This window comes from Arvicanthis niloticus, chromosome 3 (genome assembly GCF_011762505.2).
Source record: "Arvicanthis niloticus isolate mArvNil1 chromosome 3, mArvNil1.pat.X, whole genome shotgun sequence".
Lineage (NCBI taxonomy): Eukaryota > Metazoa > Chordata > Mammalia > Rodentia > Muridae > Arvicanthis > Arvicanthis niloticus.
The window spans coordinates 123,042,574-123,062,587 of record NC_047660.1 but is presented as its reverse complement, the minus strand read 5'-3'; the positions used below and the strand labels follow the sequence as shown (position 1 = coordinate 123,062,587).

The following is a 20,014-nucleotide window of genomic DNA, read 5'->3' as shown; positions in this document are numbered from 1 at the left end:
GATTTTAAAAATCAGTTGGATAGTCTTTCGAGACACAAAATGTAAATGAATTACTTTTTCTTTTCTTTGTTTTTGTTTTGCTTTCTTTCTTTAAGACAGCGTCTCCTGTTGCCCAGGCCAGTTTGGAACTCAGACTATAGAGGACGATGACCTTGCCTCCTGCCTCTGCTTCCTAAGATCTGGGATTGCAGGTGTGTGTCAGCAGGGCGGGTGTCTTAGGTTTTCTGTTGCTGCAACAAAACACTATGACCAAAAAGCAAGTTGCGGAGGAAAGGGTTTATTTGGCTTATGCTTCCTTGTGTTGTTCATCATGAAAGAAAGTCAGGACAGGAACTCAAACAGGGCAGGAACCTGGAGGCAGGATCTGATACAGAGGACCTGATTCAGAGGCCATGGAGAGGTGCTGCTTACTGGCTTGGTTCACATGGCTTGCTCAGCCTGCTTTCTTATAGAACCCAGGGCCACCAGCCCAGGGCTCCACCCACAATGGGCTAGGTCCCTTCCCCTGACCACTAACCAAGAAAAGGCCTTACAGCTAGATCTTATGGGGGTATTTTCTCAATTAAGGTTCCTTCCTTCTAGATAACTATAGCTTGTGTCAAGGTGACATAAGGCTAACCAAGACAGTAGGCATAAGTTGACTTTAAACTTAATCATGATTATGGAAAACCCTAAGTGTACACAAAGGCACCAGACCAGTACAGAGAGCAGTGCCCCCGTTGGAGAATAGCTTGGAGAAACAACACTCTCATCACTCTCATTAGCCAATACTCTCCATGTAACACCAACTCTGTTCTCTCTTCTTTATCACTTTTAAATTAATTCCAGGCTTATGTCGTTTAACCCATGTATACCCACAGTTCTATAAAAAAAAAAAAAAAAAACAAGAAAGGACTCTTGACATAACTGTGAGGTCATTTTTCTTGGCTAGTTTCAAATCAACTTGACACAAGCTATAATCACCAGAGAGGAGAAATATAAATGGAATTTTTAAATGTTATTTAATAACTATTAGTTATTAATATGACCTGGCCACCTTAGCACACCTAATCTATTTTTCTATACAATAGACTGCTAACTCCCCAGCTGCGATCCCCAAGTACTTGCTATTTGAGTCTTGCCTGAGTTATTTCTGCCCCATCAGGGGACATTTCATTTGGCCACGTGTTCCTGGCCATTACATCTAATGGAGACCTCCTCTTCTCGATGTCTTTCTTTCTCCTTCTCCTTCATTCTCTTTCTCCTTCTTCCTCTCTCCTCATGGTCCCTACTTGAGACCCTCAGCCCAGTAACCAAAACCCACCTACTCCTATTCTCCCCAGTAGTTAGCTGTAGTCTCATTTAACCAATAGCTCTAAATTGGGGAGCAAGGTCTCCACAACAAATGTATGTGAGAATCTACTCCTCGGTGGCAACCAGCTCTTGGGGTCCAGAATTTAGCATTTGTATACACAGCACCAGACCAACTCTCAACAGAAAATGCCTCCATAAAATCCAACTACAGGCTAGCCTATAGGGTATTTTCTTAATTAGTGATTGATGGGAGAGGACCCAACCCATTGTGGGTTGATGCCATCTCTGGGCTTGTGGTCCTGGGTTCTATATGGAAGCAGGCTGAGCAAGCCATGGGGAGCAAGCCAGTAAGAAGCACCCTTCCATGGCCTCTGCATCAGGTTCATGCTCTATTTGAGTTCTTGCCTTGGCTTCCCTTGATAGACTGTGATTCAGGATATATAAACCCTTTCTCCCCAAGCTGCTTCTGATCACAATGTTTCATCACAGGAGTAGAAACGTAACTAAGACATTATTGCACCTAAAAAATCCAAAGAACTCTTAAGTATGACTGACGATGATGTCACAGTTTTCAAATTCTTAATTGTTTTATGATTGTAACTTTTGAGTTGATTATAATTAGTTAATATGACATTACTAATTTAAAGCATCATTTAAACTATAGATTCCACTCTATTTCCTAATTTTAGTTTATTTATTCCTAAGTTTAGTCTATGCTCAGAAAATTGGGCCACTTAGTCCTGTCCTGTTTCCAATGGTGTTGATTTTGCTGTGTCCTCCTGTTGTGGATTCTTGTGTTTCATGGCTTTTCTGTTTCCTGTTACTCAGTCCTTGAGTCTAGAGACTTAATCAGATTCAGGTTTCATTCTTCCTTTTGGCAAGGCCAGTTCTGTGTCTCTCGGGACACAGAATGTTCACTTGTCTCTTTATGATGCCAGTAGGTATAGATCCATTCGTCCTGAGGCTGGCAACAATAGAATTGATGGAATTCTATCAATGCTTCCTCAATTACTAGTTGGGAAACTCCAACAAAGAGGAATATTCCCCTTATCCAATGGTAGAGTTTACATAGGGAGGCAGGACAACTGGTCAATCTTTCCATTTATGGATCAGTTTTCAATGAGCTTGTTCCCCGGCAGCCCCCTACAGAGACCTACTTGTAAGAGCATCACTGCTAATAATTGTTAACTTGTGGACTTATACGTGGAAAAATATAATTTAAAGATAATATATGAAAAATTATTTCATTTTAATAAATAAAAATAGACATGAATAAATATAATCTTCTATATAACCCTGGATATAGCATTCACAGACAGGAAGAGCTGTTATAAAGATGACAATATTAAACAGGGTGTAGTGACATTTGAGACCAGCCTGGGGGACCCAGCAAGCTTATTTCTTTCTTTTACTATTTTTATTTTATTTTATTCTATTTATTTATTTTGGTTTTTGGTTTTTGGTTTTTGGTTTTTGGTTTTTTTCCCCTAGACAGGGAGTTCTACAAGAACTCCATCTGTAGACCAGACTGGCCTTGAACTCACAGATCTGCCTGTCTCTGTCTCTGAGTGCTGGGATCAAAGGTGAGCCACTACAGCCCGACTGCAAGATTCTTTTTTAAGGAAGGAAGGAGGGAAGGAAGGAAGGAAGAAGACAGTGATTCATAAATTAATCTGTCAGTTTGAAGCAATCATAAAAGTCCCATCAAATGAGCTGGCACACGCCTTCAGCTGAAAGCTGGAAAGCTGACAGGAAAACTGAGTTCCAGGCAAGCCTGGGCTACATAGTAAGAGCAAATCAAAGGTAATTCCATCACAGGGACACCTCTCTTGTGAAGGCTTAATGTGGTTCCTCAATGGGTTAATTGCTGCGAGAGCAGGTTGTTATAAATCATCAAATTCAGCTTCCCTGGCTTGCTCTCTCTTTTTTAAAGATTTATTTATTTATTTATTTATTTAATGTATATGAGTACATCACCATTGCTCTCTTCAGACACACCAGAAGAGGGCATTGGATGCCATGACAGATGGTTGTGAGCCACCACGTGGTTGCTGGGAATTGAACTCAGGACCTTTGGAAGAGCAGTCAGTGCTCTTAACCACTGAGCTATCTCTCTAGCCCCTGGCTTACTCTCTTGATGCATAATACCACTGGCTCTCCCACATGTTTCTAATTCTTTTCTTCCATAAAGCCATGATTTTTCCATAAATAAATACTTCATTTCTTTATTGGGAAAATGTGAATCAAATATCTGAGACTATTCAATTTTCACATGACTAAATGGAAAGTCCATGGGTAATGAGTACACAAAGTTTTTGTTCTAGACCCTGCATCTTTGTACTGTTTTATAGATGTCAAAATTCGATGCCTAAATACCAAGTCATTTTACTAAGGAAAAGAAAACCCCTTCTCTGGCCCACACACCCATTCTAAGATTCAGTTCTGTTCACCAGTGTAAGCCTTCACTTCTGGACAGTACAATTGCGCCCTCTGGTGGTCATCTTGTGCTCTGTACCAAGTTCGGAAAAATAGCACAAGGCAGGGCATGCCTTCAGTGAGAATGTGTCATGCCCCATTCTGTTTCCTTCCCTACTCTCAGGCAGCCATGTTCAAGAAAGAAATTCTCACAGAGGTCCTCTTGTCATGGAGATACCTTAGGTACTGTAATCATCTCCTACTACCCGATAATGTCACATACAGAAAGCAAAAGAAACTCTCAGCTACATTCCTCAGTCACATTGGACACTAACAGTCTCTTCCCCACTCCAAAGTCTGGAGGTGATGTATGAGACAGTATCACCTGAATGTGTGAGAATGGCAAAGGGGAACCCAGTTTACAAAGGAGCCCTGGGAGATGGGAGAAACTGCCTGGGTCATTTGCTGATGGAGAATTCTCTGTTTTCACAGACCCAGAACCAAGGAACTCAACCCTTGCCCCCCTCAGTACTAACCTGGCTGAGTACAACCAGCCCTCTGAGGCTGACACCTTAAAGAGCATGTAAGTGTGCAGCTTGCAGTGACTTGGACTTTTGTTTTCATTAATGTGCCTTTTTTGTTTGGTTGATTTTTGTTTTGTTTCATGGGATAACATGCTGGCAGTTGAGTTTAAAGGAAAGAGACTCCTGGGTAGATTGCACATTGATGAGTGAGCTGCTTTAAACCACGTCCCCAAGCTTAGGTGGGGGACGGGTGGTAATTTTAATGATCTAGAAGTAGCTTTTTTGTGTGTTCATGCACCTAAGGTTTACTGAGACTCTGGAAAGCTTTGAACAATCAACTTACCCTGATTCCTCTGTTTGGAGTTCATTAACTAACTCTGGATAGAATAAAGCTGGCCAGACACCATAGTGGCTTCTTCTCATCCCTGCCAACACAGGAACACCTTCTCTACGTGCTTACATGAGCTCACTGGCCAACAGTCCAGGCGGCTGGCATAGCCGTTGTCCTCAGTGGCCTTTGGCTGTGGCCTTTGCTGTAGACTTCTTTGCTACCAGCTGGAACTGGACCTTATTGTGGATTCCATGAGACAGGGTTGACTTGAAACCAGCAATATAAAGACTCTCTTAGATCAAAAGGTTTTGTGCAAAAGGAGAAGGGAGTCTTGATGATGGAGGTAGCCACTAAAGAGGTTTTGTTGTTGTTGTTGTTGTTCTTTTTAATTTTCTATTCCTTTTCCATATATACTGTTCTGGAACTCACTCTGTAGACCAGGCTGGCCTCAAACTCAGAAATCCGCCTGCCTCTGCCTCCCAAGTGCTGGGATTAAAGGCGTGCGCCACCACTGCTTGGCTCCCTCAAGATATTTTAAACAGGCTATTATAACTTCTCTTCTCCTAGCCAAAACCAATAAAATAATCAAACAATTCTTTTTTTAATCAAGAGGACAATAAAAAAGATAAACACTCCACAAATTTCATTACAGTTATTGTAACTAAAATTCAGATTTAACACAGATTCCTAAATGAAAAAGAGAAAAGAAGCAATGTTGTCAGGTCTGTGGCACTCACTGCAGCCTACTTGTTCCTTGGGGGGGAAATAGAAGTTTTCCTAGCACCAAATTCTAACCCAGACTTCTGTGAGTTTTTATAGAGTGACACTGAATGATTTAAAGACTCATGTATTTACAGGGAATTCCATCTACCTCATTCAACAAATATTTTTTAAGTTTCCACAGTAAAGCCCTGGGATAGCACACTGCAGAAAATACATTGAAAGAAATAGAAAAGGACTAGGTCCAGCACCCAGCAAGCACACAGTATCACTGCCACTGTCCTTGCAACCCATGGGCATAGTTCAGTGATAGCAATGACAAGTGGGACACACAAGACAGAACACACACGACCTTGTAGCGTCTGAATCCGATTAAGAATGAAACCCAGGGATGCCAAAGGAATGACTGGGACAACTGCATATTTTTGAGATCATCTTTCTGAAAGGCCACTTTTTCTTTTCCAGCCAAGCCTTTGATAGAAGACATTTTAGTTGTGTGGCTCTGTTGTTAATTAAAGACATAGAATGTGAACGTGATCTGACTGCGCCGTGTTGCCCCACTAATTGATTTTCAGGGTTGATTGAGTTGATCTAACTGGCTAGGTGGGTGTCCCCTTCCTCAGTCACTGTTCCATGTGTATCCCTCCCCAAGCTGCCAGCTCCACTACTGAGGACAATTTCCCCCAATAGAGGAGAGCCTGTTTTTCTTTGGTCAAGGGTACCCAGGAGTTACACTTGAACTTCCTTGCTAAAACCTCCAAACAAACTCTCAAAGGCGTGAACATGCAATGAAAAGAAGCAAACTATTTTTCCAACTGTCTATGTTTTAGAGCTTACCTTAAGGAACTCCCCAAAGTGAAAACCACCATCCCCCTTATGCATGAACAAATTACCTGCGTATGTCAAATATCCCAACAGTCCGTCACAGCTGCTCTGTGGGCGTTTGTTCACATGCCCTCTTCCCTCCCATTTGGCTTTCTCCTTTCAACTCATCTGCTGGCTTGCTCTTTTCAAAGGGACAGAGATTACAATGTGCACCACCCACACGGAGGGCCTCTAGAACATGAGCCTGTATGCCCAAGGACACTGGGTTCTGAGACAAAATCTCTTCTTCCAAGAAAAAAGAAAAAGAGACCAAAACTGTTGAAACAGAAGACTCTAGTCACCATCAATCACGTGAGTGTGAGAATAAAGAATCTGGTCCAGAAACACTGCCTGGGATCTCTCCGAGGTTCCCCATAGCCGTCTGCAGGTTGCTCAGTAGATAAGAGCACCTGCCTAGAGGGGCAGTGAGGGCTGAGGCTCTGCTCACCAGGCCTGCACCTTGCACTAGGCTGTATCTTCCTGAAGGACAGGGGCCCCATTGCCAAACAAAAAATGCAGGTGGGTAACCACTCTGTCATCTTTTTTAGGGGGAACCTCCATGTTGTTCACATCGCAGGGGAAAGGTGAATGCTGGCACGGCTCTTGCTGCCTGCCTGGGCTCTTCTCAAGGTTAGCACACGGTGCAGCATCAAATAAAGCCAGCTCTGATTTCAGTCCGTTGATCAACAGTGGCAGCACTGTCTCACAGTCATGAGTTTGCTTTGCTTCAAGCTCTGCAGACTATGACTTAACATCAAAAGCGAAGGAAGGCCACAGAGGGCTTTTCTTACTCTTTTCTCCTCTGAAATTATTCCTATATGTATTACAGTCCTCTTCCTAAATTTCTTCCTTTAGGGAAGGGATTTGGTTGACAAAGCTAAGAGGAAGAAAAGAACCAAGACACACCAGGCCAAAGCTTCCAAGAAAGAGAGGGAAGGAAGGGGCCTGGGGCAAGCAGACGCTGCTGGAGGTAAGAAAGGATGCCTGTGAAGGCCAAAGGTGTGCATGAAGCATTAACAAACTGCATGCTTAGGCTTGGATCCCATCCCCAGAGTTTTATATTATACACATTTGATATATGTGTACATATCCTGACAGACAATATGGAGGTAATATGGAGAATCAGCCTGGCTCCTACCGGTCAAGCTTTGCTTGATTACCTGGCTATGCTGGCTCTGCAGCCGGATTTCATAGCAGTGTGTCAGTGCACGTGGACAGAGGAAACCAGGGCTGAGCAGAGAGACCTGGGATGATCATGAGAAGGGATGATAATAACAGCGCTGAGTGATACCATGCTGTTTGGGTACCTAAGGCTGAAAGAGGATAAGCAAGTGACATCAGAGTAAAGGTGGACAGACCCAGGGACCCTTGAGTCCCAATGCACATTATTACTGCTGCCATTATGAGCTAATAACTACAGGCTGAGATCTGTAATTTGAAAAGCTGAAATGCAAAATGTCCCCAAGTCTAAAACTCTCTGAACGTCAACGAGATGCCACAAGTAGATTCTATACCTGACCTCACTAAAAATACTGTACAGGGCTTGTGATCACTCTAAGTTGGGTCTTGCAGTGTATTTGACCTACAGTTGTATTTTGACTCTGAATAAAACCCCTTGCTGCTTTAAGAAAAACATACAAAATTACCTTTAGGCTGAAGGTCAAAAGTGTGTATGAAGCATTAACAAATTGTGTGCTTAGACTTGGACCCTGTCTCCAGGGTTTTATATTATACACATTTTATATATGTGTAAATATTCTAAAATCAGGTATTAGCCCCAATCTGAAATGCTTCTTGTCCCAGACAATTCAGAGAGAGGATGCTCAGGTAGGACAAGCATTCAGAAAGGGAATCAGAATGCTTCTCACACCTCCCAGTCCTTCTGTACCTTACAAAGTCCTCAGATGCTTCTCAAAGTCCCATCAGCCTAAAACTCACACCTACCTCTTGTTGCTCCCAAGGTTCGAAGACCCTTTAAACAAATCACATTTGTTGCAAGGGCAATACTAGATACATCTCTGGAGGCCAATCTGGTTTTAAAGTTTGCTTTTAAAACTCTTGCTAAATCTACATTTGTCTAGCCCTTAACATTGGCAGGAATAGGAAAAACAAATGCCTTTGGCCCTCAGGGAATTAAACTTCACCCAGTTAGAGTGTGAGCTCAGGGCAGGACTTTTCAGTGTACTGAAATTCTCCCCTACAACCCTGCCCCTTTGTAGGTCAGGGTGAGATGGGACCTTTCTTTACTTCTGGGGCTGGGATTGAACCTAAAGCCCTGCTTACTAAGCACATGCTCTGCCACTTAGCTGTATCCCCAGCCAGAAACGCAACCTTAGCAGTAGTAAGTGATTCTGCTGAGTGGTTGAATCTTTATTGGTCTAAATATATTGCTAGGCTGCTTTTCTCAAATCATTGTTACAATGTAGATTCTATTCAGCCAGAATCTGGGGGGTGAATTCAGGGATATGCACACCAATTTATCCTACTGTATGCTTAATCTTAAAAGTTATTAAAGAGCTGGGTGTGGTGGCACACTCCTCCAATGCCAGCACTTGAAAGGCAAAGGTATAAGGATCTCTGAGGCCAGTCTGGTCTATGTAATGAGTTCCAGGACACTTGAGCTACATAAAAAGACCTTGTCTCAGAAAAAAATTACTAAACAGAATTAGTAGAGGTCACACTTCTACTCAGCCACACCTCTGTCCCAATTGTTTCCCCCAGGAAAGCCAAAGCATTCAAAAACTAAAAAGAAATCAGAGCTAACTCCAAAAGAAAAGAAACTGGGAAGCAAAATGAAAAGAATACATAAGGAGAGGGATGTGGAGATGGCAGCAGGGCTGAGCAAGTCAGAAGTCACCAACTCCAAGGAAGTGGGTGGTGCCTCACATCGAGGGCTCCTCCGCTCACACTCTGCAGCTGAGCGACTCCGCTCACACTCTGCCGATGAGTGGCTTTCTCTGGAACTAGAAGGTCTGGATAGTCAAGTTGCTATAGATGGAAGATTATCACCCACCCAGGCCACAGATGTCACTAGTGACATGGAAGCTGCAGAGGAGAAAAACCATGGAGACCCTTCCAAGGTATGGACAGGTGTTCTCACCAGAGGGAATTCTGTCCTCACTTGGCAGAACTGCAGATGTAAGGGAAATGTTCCTAAGTAGGCAGTAGTTTCTGAAACAGCCCTATCACGTGGTGGTCTTACATGTTCTACTTTGGTACCTTCTGACCCTAGTTAGAAGCCAGACCAGATCAAAGACACAAGGAAAGAGGCTTCAGCTCTCTGAAGTGGGTGAGGCATTGTGTGATGCCCCAAACTGCCAGGGAATGTATCCAACTCTAAAGAATAGGAGGCAGGTATGGCAGCTATCTGTGAGAGGTACAGGACTCACTGGGACAGAGAAGAGTAGATACACAGGCTGTTAGAACCAAGCCATAGCCTCATCTTGGCCTGGCACATTACAAAGGGCATGGTACACAGCTCACATACACCTGTTCTCACAGGGCACTTTCTATGAGTTGCTTTGTTCCAGTGACCTTGATTCTAAGGTGCAAGTTTGAATAGAAAAATTAAGAGGAAAATTATTCTTGGGATTCTCTGTAATTAGTCAAAAAGAATGGCATCCAGATACATCATCTCTCAGCCCATGTCTCTTCTGCTGTTGGAATCTTCACTAGGACACACAACTGCATTTTAGAGCCTTTGTACTCCAAAATATCTTCCAACAGTACAGCACACAGGCCAAGCCTCTATAAATACATCTGCACACAGTAAACACTACTGCACCTCATTTAATCTTTACGGCCACATTTACAAACCAGGTGTTATCAGCCTCAGTTTGTAGAACTAGAGACCAAAGCTGCAAGTTAGGAGCCAATTGCCAGATACTACACAACCAGTGACTGGGTCAAGACTTGACCTCAGCTGGGCAGTGGTGGCGCACGCCTGTAATCCCAGCACTTGGGAGGCAGAGGCAGGCGGATTTCTGAGTTCGAGGCCAGCCTGGTCTATAGAGTGAGTTCCAGGACAGCCAGGGTTACACAGAGAAACCTTGTCTCAGGAAAAAAAAAAGATTTGACCTCAGGTTTGTTGACTCCAAGTTCAAAATTCTTGTCACTATTTTAGATAATTGCTCATTTATTTAATAGCAGGGTTTTTTTCCCCAAAAAAAATCAGGGACCTTTTCCTCTTAGTATCCTTAGACCATCTGCCTAGACCACAGATGAGACTTCTGCTCTACGTAACAGATGAGGATTTTGATCTGTGAGCAGAATTTTCTAGATCATCAAAATTTGTTAGCCCACGACGAGGAAGACTGTATCAGAAAAGTTGTGCTTTTAATTGTAGGTCAGTCCAGCCCCACAGTCAGGCAGGCAGCAGTTTCTGCCACTGTGGTGGTAGTATGGAGGCAGCTTTCGGATTCTATCTCTGATTAGAAAAAAAAACCCTATGTGGGCCACAGCTGGGTCTGTCCTTTACACTGACAATACTCTGGTCTCTTAGACCCTCCAGGATAAGAAGCAGCAGGAGAAGGCTTCTCGGGACAAAATTCGAATAGAGAAGGCAGAGATGAGGTGGCTGGAGGTGGAGAGGAGGAGAAGGGAACAGGAGGAACTGATTCGGCTCCATCAGGAGCAGCTGGAGAAAGCAGAGAAGATGAAGGAGGAGCTGGAGCTGGAACAGCAAAGACGCACCGAGGAGATCCGGTGGGCCAGCAGCCCAGAGACACAAGGCAGGGCAAACCTTCCCCAGGGGCACAGCTCAGTGCTAGGCTCATGACCCGACACCAGATCACAGAAACAGCCTGGACCAGAGATAAGATTAAGATTCTGTCTTGATCATGTGGGTTACTCAAGATGTATGCTTCCGGGGAATTCCTGGAAAGGCTTTAAGATTCGGCCCAGTCTACCAAGCTCCTCCCCCTGTCTGAACTGCACTGGTCCCTTCACCTGTCTTCACTCTTTTTCTCTACAACCCTATGAGGCAAAAATTTCAAAATCCACACTTTACAAAATGTTTTTTAAAAGAATAGAAAAGAAAATGCAGAGAATTTAAGGCTCTTAAATCCTGGTGACACCGCTGAGCTGAAACTTCTAGGTTTCTTCTAGACCCATCTCTTACCTCTCCGCCCTTCAATCCAGACCATAGAAAACCAGTTCTTTGAAGGGGGGCTCCCTGGGGCCTGAAGGCTATAAAGTCCATTGTCAGTTGGTTAGGCCAGTTTCCTGCCATTCCTCTGACACCTCCTGTGTTCTCAGCCAGAGAAAGCAGAGACTGGAGGAAGAACGGCAGCAGCAGGAGGAAGCAGAGAGGAAACGGAGGCTCCAGTTGCAGGCAGCCCGGGAGAGAGCTAGGCAGCAGCAAGAGGAGCTCCGCAGCAAACTGCAAGAAATGCAGAGAAAAAAGCAGCAGGAGGAGGCCGAGAGGGCTGGTGAGAGAATTCTTGAGCCTTTTGTATCTCCCATCCCTTAGATCAAAAAACATTTTAAACCCACTTCAAGCAGTTTTATTCCTATCCTAGGCCTTAGTGCACAAAGCTAAGTTTTGTTCCAGAATGATAATCATGTCTGGCTATAGTGGGTTGAAATAAAGGGATGGAATCTGAACGGGAGCCTCGTGTGGAAGTAATTACAGGATAGGACTTCCACTTCAATAATTGCCCTTGTCAGCTCAAACTTCTTCACACACTCCCTTCCTCTTGCAGGTAGAGACAATCACAGATACCTGAAGAGCCTCAGACACAACTTCAGATGTGGATCAGATAATCTTTCAGATAACCCAGCCTACTTTTCAGGATGAGGGTAGAAGGTTCAGCAGATGATGCTGGTTTCCTCTAGAGCATCTAGTTGCTGATCTGACATCCCGTACACAACAGCAATAGTGTTATCCTGTGAACTCAACAGACTCTGGAAAAATCTTCCCTAAGGATTTTAATGTTCATTGGTACTTTAACAGGGGGCTTGGATTAGTAAACCCAGAGACTCTAGCAGATTAAAAGGGTAGACCAGAAATACCAGCTGCTCTAGTGATGCCCCGGCTGAGCCCAACTCTTTCTGTTCTGCAGAGGCAGAGAAGCAAAGGCAGAAGGAACTGGAGATGCAGTTAGCAGAGGAACAGAAACGCCTGATGGAAATGGCCGAGGAAGAACGGCTGGAGTACCAGAGGCAGAAACAAGCAGCCGAAGAGAAAGCTAGGCAGGAGGCTGAAGAAAGGAGGAAACAGGAAAAGGAAGCAGCAAGGCTAGCTCTGGAAGAAGCCACAAAACTAGCCCAGGAGCAAATCAGGTACTTGGACAGGGGGACAACTGCTGTCAGGGCTTTTTCTGAGGCTTGAAGGCCCAGTGCCAATGGTGGCCACTGCCTTTAAGCAAGCAGTTCTCTCAACCCCTACAACATGGCTAGAAAGACCAAAACACAGAGCCATTCTTCAGCTACAAACAGGGCAGGATTCGATCTTGATTTATGGAATTTGTACTGAAGCTTGACGGAAATTTAGAGATCATTTATCTTGATCTTCTGGTTTACAGATAAAAGTGAATCCCAAATCAAAACAAACAACAACAAAAACGAATACCAGGGCTAACGTACTGCAGGTGATAGAATTTGCACTATGTGCTGGGTTTAACTCCCCAGCGAAAGAGAAGCAAGGTCTCAATCAGGACCAATAAATGACTTATGGCCAATACCAAGACCCATTATGCAAATTGTAGACTCTAGGAATTCAGAAGTAGGTATTTACATTCTAGGGTTAAGGATGAAGAGGTACTGAAAATGTTTTGCTTTTTAACCTAGCAACAAACACTATGCTGAAACACTTTAAATTGTGACAGGAAGCTTACTTTAGATTGGCAGCCCAGAGCAAGGCCTCTCATAAGGAATGACATAAAAGGTGAGATTTTTAATAATAGAGTTAACCATACAAGAATGTAGATGAGTATTCCAGGAATGACAGTGGGTGGACAGTGTGAGAGAAGTAATGAGACTCGATGCTGAATCAGTGTGAAGCTGAGCATTACTGAAGCCTGGTGAGTGTCATTAGAGAAGCTACAAAGTTAACTTACCTGGGGCCAAGAGCAGTTTTTGATCCTTTACAATCATAAAACACTGAAAAGGTGAGCTGGGTGTGGTGGTACAGGCCTATAATCCCAGCACTTGGGAGGCAGAAGCAGGAAGGCTCTCTCTCCACTTGGAAGACTACTGCAGGGAGCTGCAGTAGGTTTCTGTCTCAAAACTGACAGAAGAGGTACAACCTCTTGAAAGACAGAGGGACAGCCTGGAAAATCATGTTTCCAACATGAAATGTAAACACTTCTCCCCGAGTTATAATTTTCCACTAATTAAATTGAATCCTTTAATCCCATCACTTGGGAGGTAGAGGCAGGCGGATTTCTGAGTTCGAGGCCAGCCTGGTCTACAAAGTGAGTTCCAGGACAGCCAAGACTACACAGAGAAACCCTGTCTCAAAAAAAAAAAAAAAAAAAAAAAAAAAAAAAATTGAATCTATAATACTCTTTAAGAAGTCCAGAAAGAGAAGGCACCAAAACTCTCAAGACTTTGCATTCATTAACCTTGAGTGGTTCTTTCCCTGGACTTTCTACAGCTGTTAGGGGAATTACAAAATAGATTATTGGAAGAATCCTAATTCAGCTTCAACAGTGCAAGCATTGGATGTCATGAGAGTAGTGAGACAAAAAGCAAGCTACTAGAACCCCAAATTTCCAAGAAAAACTGACCATCATCATGGAGGTACTGAAGTGATTATATAAAACTAGTCCAGGTAGCTGAGAGAAGGAAACCAACTAACTAAAGGAGCAGTGGGTGGTCTCACTCCACCAAGGACTAGGACCCAGTGCTAACTGACTTGACTCCATCTGTGACACCTGTCCCTGTATTTTACTTCTCTGTTTTCTCAAGTCTAAAGCAAAGGAAACCTACTTTAATCTCAACACTTAGGAAGCAGAGGCAGAGACAGAAGGATCTCCATGAGTTCCAGGGCGACTGGTCTAAATAGCAAGTTCCAGGACAGCCAGGGGTTACCCTGAGATAAACTAACTAACCAACTAACTCTCTCTCTCTCTCACTAACTCTCTCTCTCTCTCTCTCTCTCTCTCTCTCTCTCTCTCTCTCTCTCTCTCACACACACACACACACACACACACACACACACACACACACACATACACACACACACACCAAACAACAAAAACAAACTAAATAAAGCAAGCAAGGGCGTCTCTTCCAGCAACCCAAGTTTAAGAACTGAAAATTGTCTTCCTTTTTACTTTCCTAATAGGAATCTCATGATGCTCCCAAATGATCTTCCACTAAACCCACAACCAACAGCCCAGATCCAGTCATCACCCAACCCAAACCTAAAGCTACCAACTTACAGACTGAATGCTTAATCATTTTTTGAATTGGGGGTGGGGTTTTCTCCTTAGGCAAAAAGCTGCTTTGGAGAAACACCTCCATTTTCATCAAGAACTCTCTAAAGAAGCCAGCGGTCTACAGTGGACACAGAACATTTCCAGACCATGGGTCTACTCCTATTTCCAGTCCCTACAAATCCCCAAGCCGTAAGGCTAGAAGAAAAAAAAAGTAAGTTGAGAACTGGTGACAGAAAAAAAAAAGCTCTATTTCTATAATAAAACTCCCGTCTGAGCTGTTAGTTCCATCTCATCAACCATACCCTAGGGCTTTCTTTACCCTGGAACCTCTCTATTCCCAGCATTCCTGCACTCCACATACTGATCCAATTAACTTTTCACTTACTTAAGCCATTTTGTTTTCTTTAGGACTACATAAGTTCAAAAGCCTTGGTGTCTAAACTACCATTACATAGTTCCAGTTCGAGATACTAAGTCTTAGAATACTTAGTCTGTGTATTTCAGTGTATTTAAGAGTCGATGGTAAATAAAAATTGTCATACAGCAATTCTGGATAATCTAAGAAAGAGCTAATCATATTCCTCTATAAGATAAAACCACAATTTCATCCTGAAAATCTAACACAAACTTCAAAGGCATGTTCAGAATCACTTGATACAAGTTCAACTGACCAAAATGAGCAGTTTTGTAAGGAAATTCTCTCAATCCTCAGAGTACAAATCTAGAGCAGCATGTCTGAGTAAGGGAGCCACCTGCTAGTGTGTAGCTGTTAAAGCTAAAACATTGTTCCACCATACTAGCCACAGTTAAGTGCTTAGTGGCCGTATGTAGTGGCTGGGGACACATCTGCAAACAAACAAAAAAAAAATAAAAAAATAAAAAAAGAACTATTTCATCACCTCAGAAATTTCGTCATTTTCTGATCCTTGAGAACAAACAAGATTTTATTCGCAACTGTACCTTGAAGAACCTACTCATATAACTCTAATCATCATATCAGAAGTCTCAAGTCACTTAACATCTCTTTAATGTGTAATAATCATTTAACAAAGCATCACAGGATGCTCATTAATAGATTGTTAAATTAAGCAATATTTGGGTTTTTTTTATTTTTTGGTTGAGACAGGGTTTCTCTGTGTGATGGCCTTGGCTATCCTGGAACTCTCTTTGTAGACCAAGCTGGCCTTTAAACTCAGAGATCTGCCTGCCTTTGACACCCAAGGGTCTCCTCATTACTTCACAGAAACACACACACACATCCCTATAAAGAGTAAGTAGTTGTTCACCCTGAATCAGTAGTCAAAGATGACTTTGTCTCACTTTATCCTTTTTACTCAGTCCTGAACCCCAAAAATGGCAGGGCCCACACCCAAGTTAGGAACTCCCACCTCAAACCTTTCTAGACACACACCCAAAGGTCTTTCCAGAGTGATCTTAAATCCAGAAAAGTTAAAAATGAAGATTTAATCATCACTGTCCACAAATAGAGAACAGTGTTCACAGGTAGTTTCCTCCAATTCCTGTACAAAGCAAATACCTTGTATTTTGACGGACTATTACTGGGGATTAATACAAATTATTTGCTTCATACAGGAATTCTACTTCTCTGGCCTAGCTAATTTTCCATTCTATACTGCAGGAGTAACTTCTTGCTTCCTGTAAAACAGAAATAAAATAACCAAACACTATGGATAAGACCTGTGAATTTAAATGTTACCCCATTTTCTTCTTGCCGACCCTACTTGCAGTCATTAATACTTAGCCAGACAATAAATACACATTCAAGAATCCACATGCAAGGAGACCGCCACTGCTCCTTTTCTCTTCTCTTCTTTTGCAAATCTAGGATGCTGCACTCCTGCACCACATAGACTGGCTACTAAATACTACTTAGAGTCCTTTCCAAATATCATCTATTAAATTTTGCTTCCAACTATCTATTTTAACTACACTAGAATATCAGTTGAGCATATTTTTAGGCCAACAGTAGAGTATAATTACTTTAGAAGACACACGACTTACACACACACAGTTATTTTCTACAACTTAATTCCACCACTAAATACTGAGACTTCATTTAGAAATGCAAACAAAATTATAATGTTTAACCATATAGTCATGAATTCTGGATAGCTCAAATAACCAATCAGGTCTGTTGTTTGATCTTGACAAATGATACAACTCAAAGATTTTCTACAACTGAACCTAACTTCCAGTTGGCATTTAAAATCAGAATAGTAAATGCCAGGTGGTGGTCTAAAAATCTCTAATTTGTACAATACAAGTAACTTTAAAGCTAGGGTCAAATGTAAGAGTTTCTCAAGGCAATCTGCCTTTTAGGCAAGTTACCTGAGAAGAGTATGTAAGCTTTAACAGTTTATAAAATGCAATAGGCTTTACTTGCTAAAGTAGTCAGATGGCACTGTATTTTGGATACCATAAACTGAATGTGAGTCACTGGGACTTAAAAGTAATCTAAGAGAGAAAAAAATAAAACCAGTAATGATGTTTAACTATCCAGGAATAGCACAACCTAAAGAGTGAGTTTTTAAAAAGGTACTGTGATCATCAGAAGGCATTCTAGAAACGTTGACACTTCACAGCCATTAAAGTCATTACTGCACAGTGGTAAAGAAAGACCCACGAAAGAAAAGCCTATCTGGGCATTTTCACGTTTTTCCCTACATGGCTAAAATAAAAGGAGCTTTAGTACGATTTTTACAAATATTGTTTATTTTAATGAAGCTGGTACAGACGATGTCCCTTGAAAACCCATGTCCCAGGCCAAAAAGTACAAACAGAATCAAAAGGAGCAGTGTCTGTTGCGTACACTTCTGTATGAGTAACTTTATTAACTGCTGATGAAAATTAGAATGTTCCTGGGATCTTCTGACAATACCGTCTTGCTCAAGATACTTTCTTTCTCTCCAGTGAAGCCACCTTTGGAGTTAGCTGTTACTCTCACTCTGTCATCTTGACTACATGATGTTCTTCTTTTGGTCCAGACCCTTAGATTTTATAAGGAAAGGTCATTTTCCACAGTTCAGTTCTCTGAAAAATTTCCATCTCCCACTGAAAATCGCAGTCCAGGAGTGAAGCAACCACATGCTGGAACTTCAGGGCCAATCAAAAGGTCATAGGAAAACTCCCATTGGTCGATCTTTTTATCATCACAAACCTGAAAATGCACAGTCCTGGAAAGGGTGGCCTCTCTTGCACACACATGAAATTTCTTAAAGAAAGAAGGGCAATATTAAGGGAGCTGAGGTCTGATCACCAAAAATCAGCACAACAAAAACAACCAATAATGAATATTGAACACTAGAATTCAGATTACCAGATGTTCTAAGAGATGGAGTGCCAGTATTCAATTTTCATTTTGAACACCACATTACAAAAGAACTATTTTTAAAAATAAAAAAGGATTGAGGGAAAAGGAAAAAAATAAAAAATAAAAAGAATTATCTAAACCGTCAAGTGACCCCCCGTTTGTTCCTGATAAACTTCAATCACATCTTCTTCCTCCATTCCCAGCTGGAAGAAAAGAAAACTTATGTTAATACTAGACTATAAAAGCATTATTTTTATATTGGCTGCAATTAGGTGGCCACTATTTTAAGGTACAAGAAGAAACGTTAATAAGCCTCTAGAATTGAACAGTGTTGTTGTGTGATGCCAACACCTAGGCAGCTGAAATCAGAGTGTAAGGAGTTCAAGGCCTGTCTTCAGTCCAAACTAGCCTTGGCTATATGAGATTGTCTCCAAAAAAAAAAAAAAAAGAAAGAAAGACAGGCATGGTGGTGTGTGGCTTAATCCAGTGTTTAAAAGCCAGAGACAGGCAGATAGATTTCTATGAGTTTGAGGCAGCCTGTCTACATTGTGAGTTCCAGGACAGCCAAGGATACATAGTGAGAAGAAAAAAAAAAAAGAAAATTAAAAAAACTCAAAAGCAAATAACAACAACAACAAAAAAAAATTGTCTCAAAAAACTTAAGAGCAACAACAACATCCAAATCCAAGCAAACAAACAAACAAACAAAAAGGATTTGCATAGCTTGTACAAACCCAAGAGATTGTTCTAGCACAGACTAGACAGCAAGGAAATAGGAGAGGAAGGAGGGCAAGGGAGGGGAAGGGGAAGGAAAGAGAAGGATGGGAGGGAAGAAGGGAGAAGGCAGGGAAGGGAAAACAGTGGGGAGAAGAGGGAAAGGAAGAGGGAAAAGAGAAAAGGGGGGGAGAGGGAACCAAAGGGAAAAGGAAGGGAGAGAAAGGTAACGGAGGCAAGGCAAGGGGAAGAGGAGGAGAGGGGGAGGGGAGGAAAGGCACAGGCATAAGGCCCTTTCCTACTATTTTGTCTAATTAATTATTCACTTTACTCCCAAAACAATTTCACATCCCAGTTTATTCATTCTACAATACAGAAATATTTTTAGCAACTTTTAAAGTCCATGAAAAAACTAAACAGTTTTAGTTGGATCCATTCTTAAGTGGTTTATTTTGTCATCTATAATTCGCACTGGCATCTAATTGGTGGTTTGTTGTTGTTGTTGTTTTATTTTGAGAAGGGTTTCCTATGTAACCCTTGCTTTTCTAGAACTCATTCTGTAGCCTCAAATTTACAGAGATACACCTGCCTCTAGAGTACTGGAATTAAAGGCATGTTACCAGCTTCCTAATTTGTGTTGTAATAGTGATCTTCTAACACAGATGATTTATCTAGTTATCTGCTGCTGTTTAATAGTTCCCATTTTATAAAATGAAGGGAAGGGGGCGGGGAGGGAGACTAAAACATAAAGTCATTAATGCTTCGTCCCAAATGGTGTGGGAAGACGCAAGGGAAAAATGGGCACGCCAACACACACAAAGAGATTAAACAAAGAAATTAGGTAAAATCAGGTAAGGAAGAGATTTTTTTTTTTTTTAATTCTATACTTGTAACTTCTCTGTAAGCTAAAAAATATTTCAAAATAAAATCATTTTAAAATGTAAAGAAAAGTCAAGAACACAGGTATCAAGTTGAAGGGATTCAAAATAGCCAATATCTAAAGGACAGCCACACATTTTCCGTGTAACCCTGGCTGTCCTGGAACTCATTCTGTAGATCAGGCTGGCCTCCCAACTCAAGAGATTAGCCTACCTTTGCCTCCAGAGGACTGGGGTTAAAAGTGAGTACCACCACCAACTAGACAGCCACACATTTTCAAGAAATCTTTTCAGGTCGTTGGTTAATTCAAATGGAAAGGGTAACTGTGGTGGCTATTCTTGGTTGTTAACTTGACATCTGGAATTAACTAAAACCCAATCAACCAGCCACACCTGTGAGAGATTTTAGTCTTCTGAAATGGTCATGTAAGTCTTTAATCTGGATCATTTTTCCCTTATGTGTATGGATGTTTTGCTTTTATATACTTCTGTGCACCATGTGCATGAAGCACCCTCAGAGGATAGAAGAGAGTGTTGTATCCCTTGGAACTAGAGATTGT

At 42.0% G+C, this 20,014-nt stretch overlaps 2 protein-coding genes across 17 annotated transcripts in view; one reads left to right on the top strand and one right to left on the bottom strand.

Annotated features, from left to right (window-relative positions):
* Kiaa2012 (KIAA2012 ortholog) overlaps positions 1–20,014 on the top strand; it is a 137,964-nt gene that overhangs the window by 99,254 nt on the left and 18,696 nt on the right. For 7 of the 15 annotated variants that reach the window (XM_076931849.1, XM_076931845.1, XM_076931847.1 and 4 more), the window contains 9 exons: positions 96–191; positions 4,201–4,291; positions 6,300–6,459; positions 7,003–7,117; positions 8,869–9,227; positions 10,649–10,851; positions 11,404–11,576; positions 12,210–12,429; positions 14,586–17,574. In XM_076931849.1, the coding sequence (XP_076787964.1) occupies positions 96–191; positions 4,201–4,291; positions 6,300–6,459; positions 7,003–7,117; positions 8,869–9,227; positions 10,649–10,851; positions 11,404–11,576; positions 12,210–12,429; positions 14,586–14,724 (1,556 nt within the window). In that variant the 3' untranslated portion in view covers positions 14,725–17,574. Of the gene's footprint in view, positions 1–95; positions 192–4,200; positions 4,292–6,299; positions 6,460–7,002; positions 7,118–8,868; positions 9,228–10,648; positions 10,852–11,403; positions 11,577–12,209; positions 12,430–14,585; positions 17,575–20,014 lie in introns of those variants that run through there. The other 8 variants (XM_076931848.1, XM_076931855.1, XM_076931852.1 and 5 more) reach the window with 2 other exon arrangements.
* The window catches only part of Sumo1 (small ubiquitin like modifier 1), a 35,480-nt gene continuing 32,702 nt past the window's right edge, over positions 17,237–20,014 (bottom strand). For both annotated transcript variants that reach the window (XM_034498768.2, XM_076931856.1), the window contains one exon: positions 17,237–18,065. In XM_034498768.2, coding sequence (XP_034354659.1) covers positions 17,997–18,065 — 69 coding nt within the window. In that variant the 3' untranslated portion in view covers positions 17,237–17,996. The remainder of the gene's footprint in view (positions 18,066–20,014) is intronic.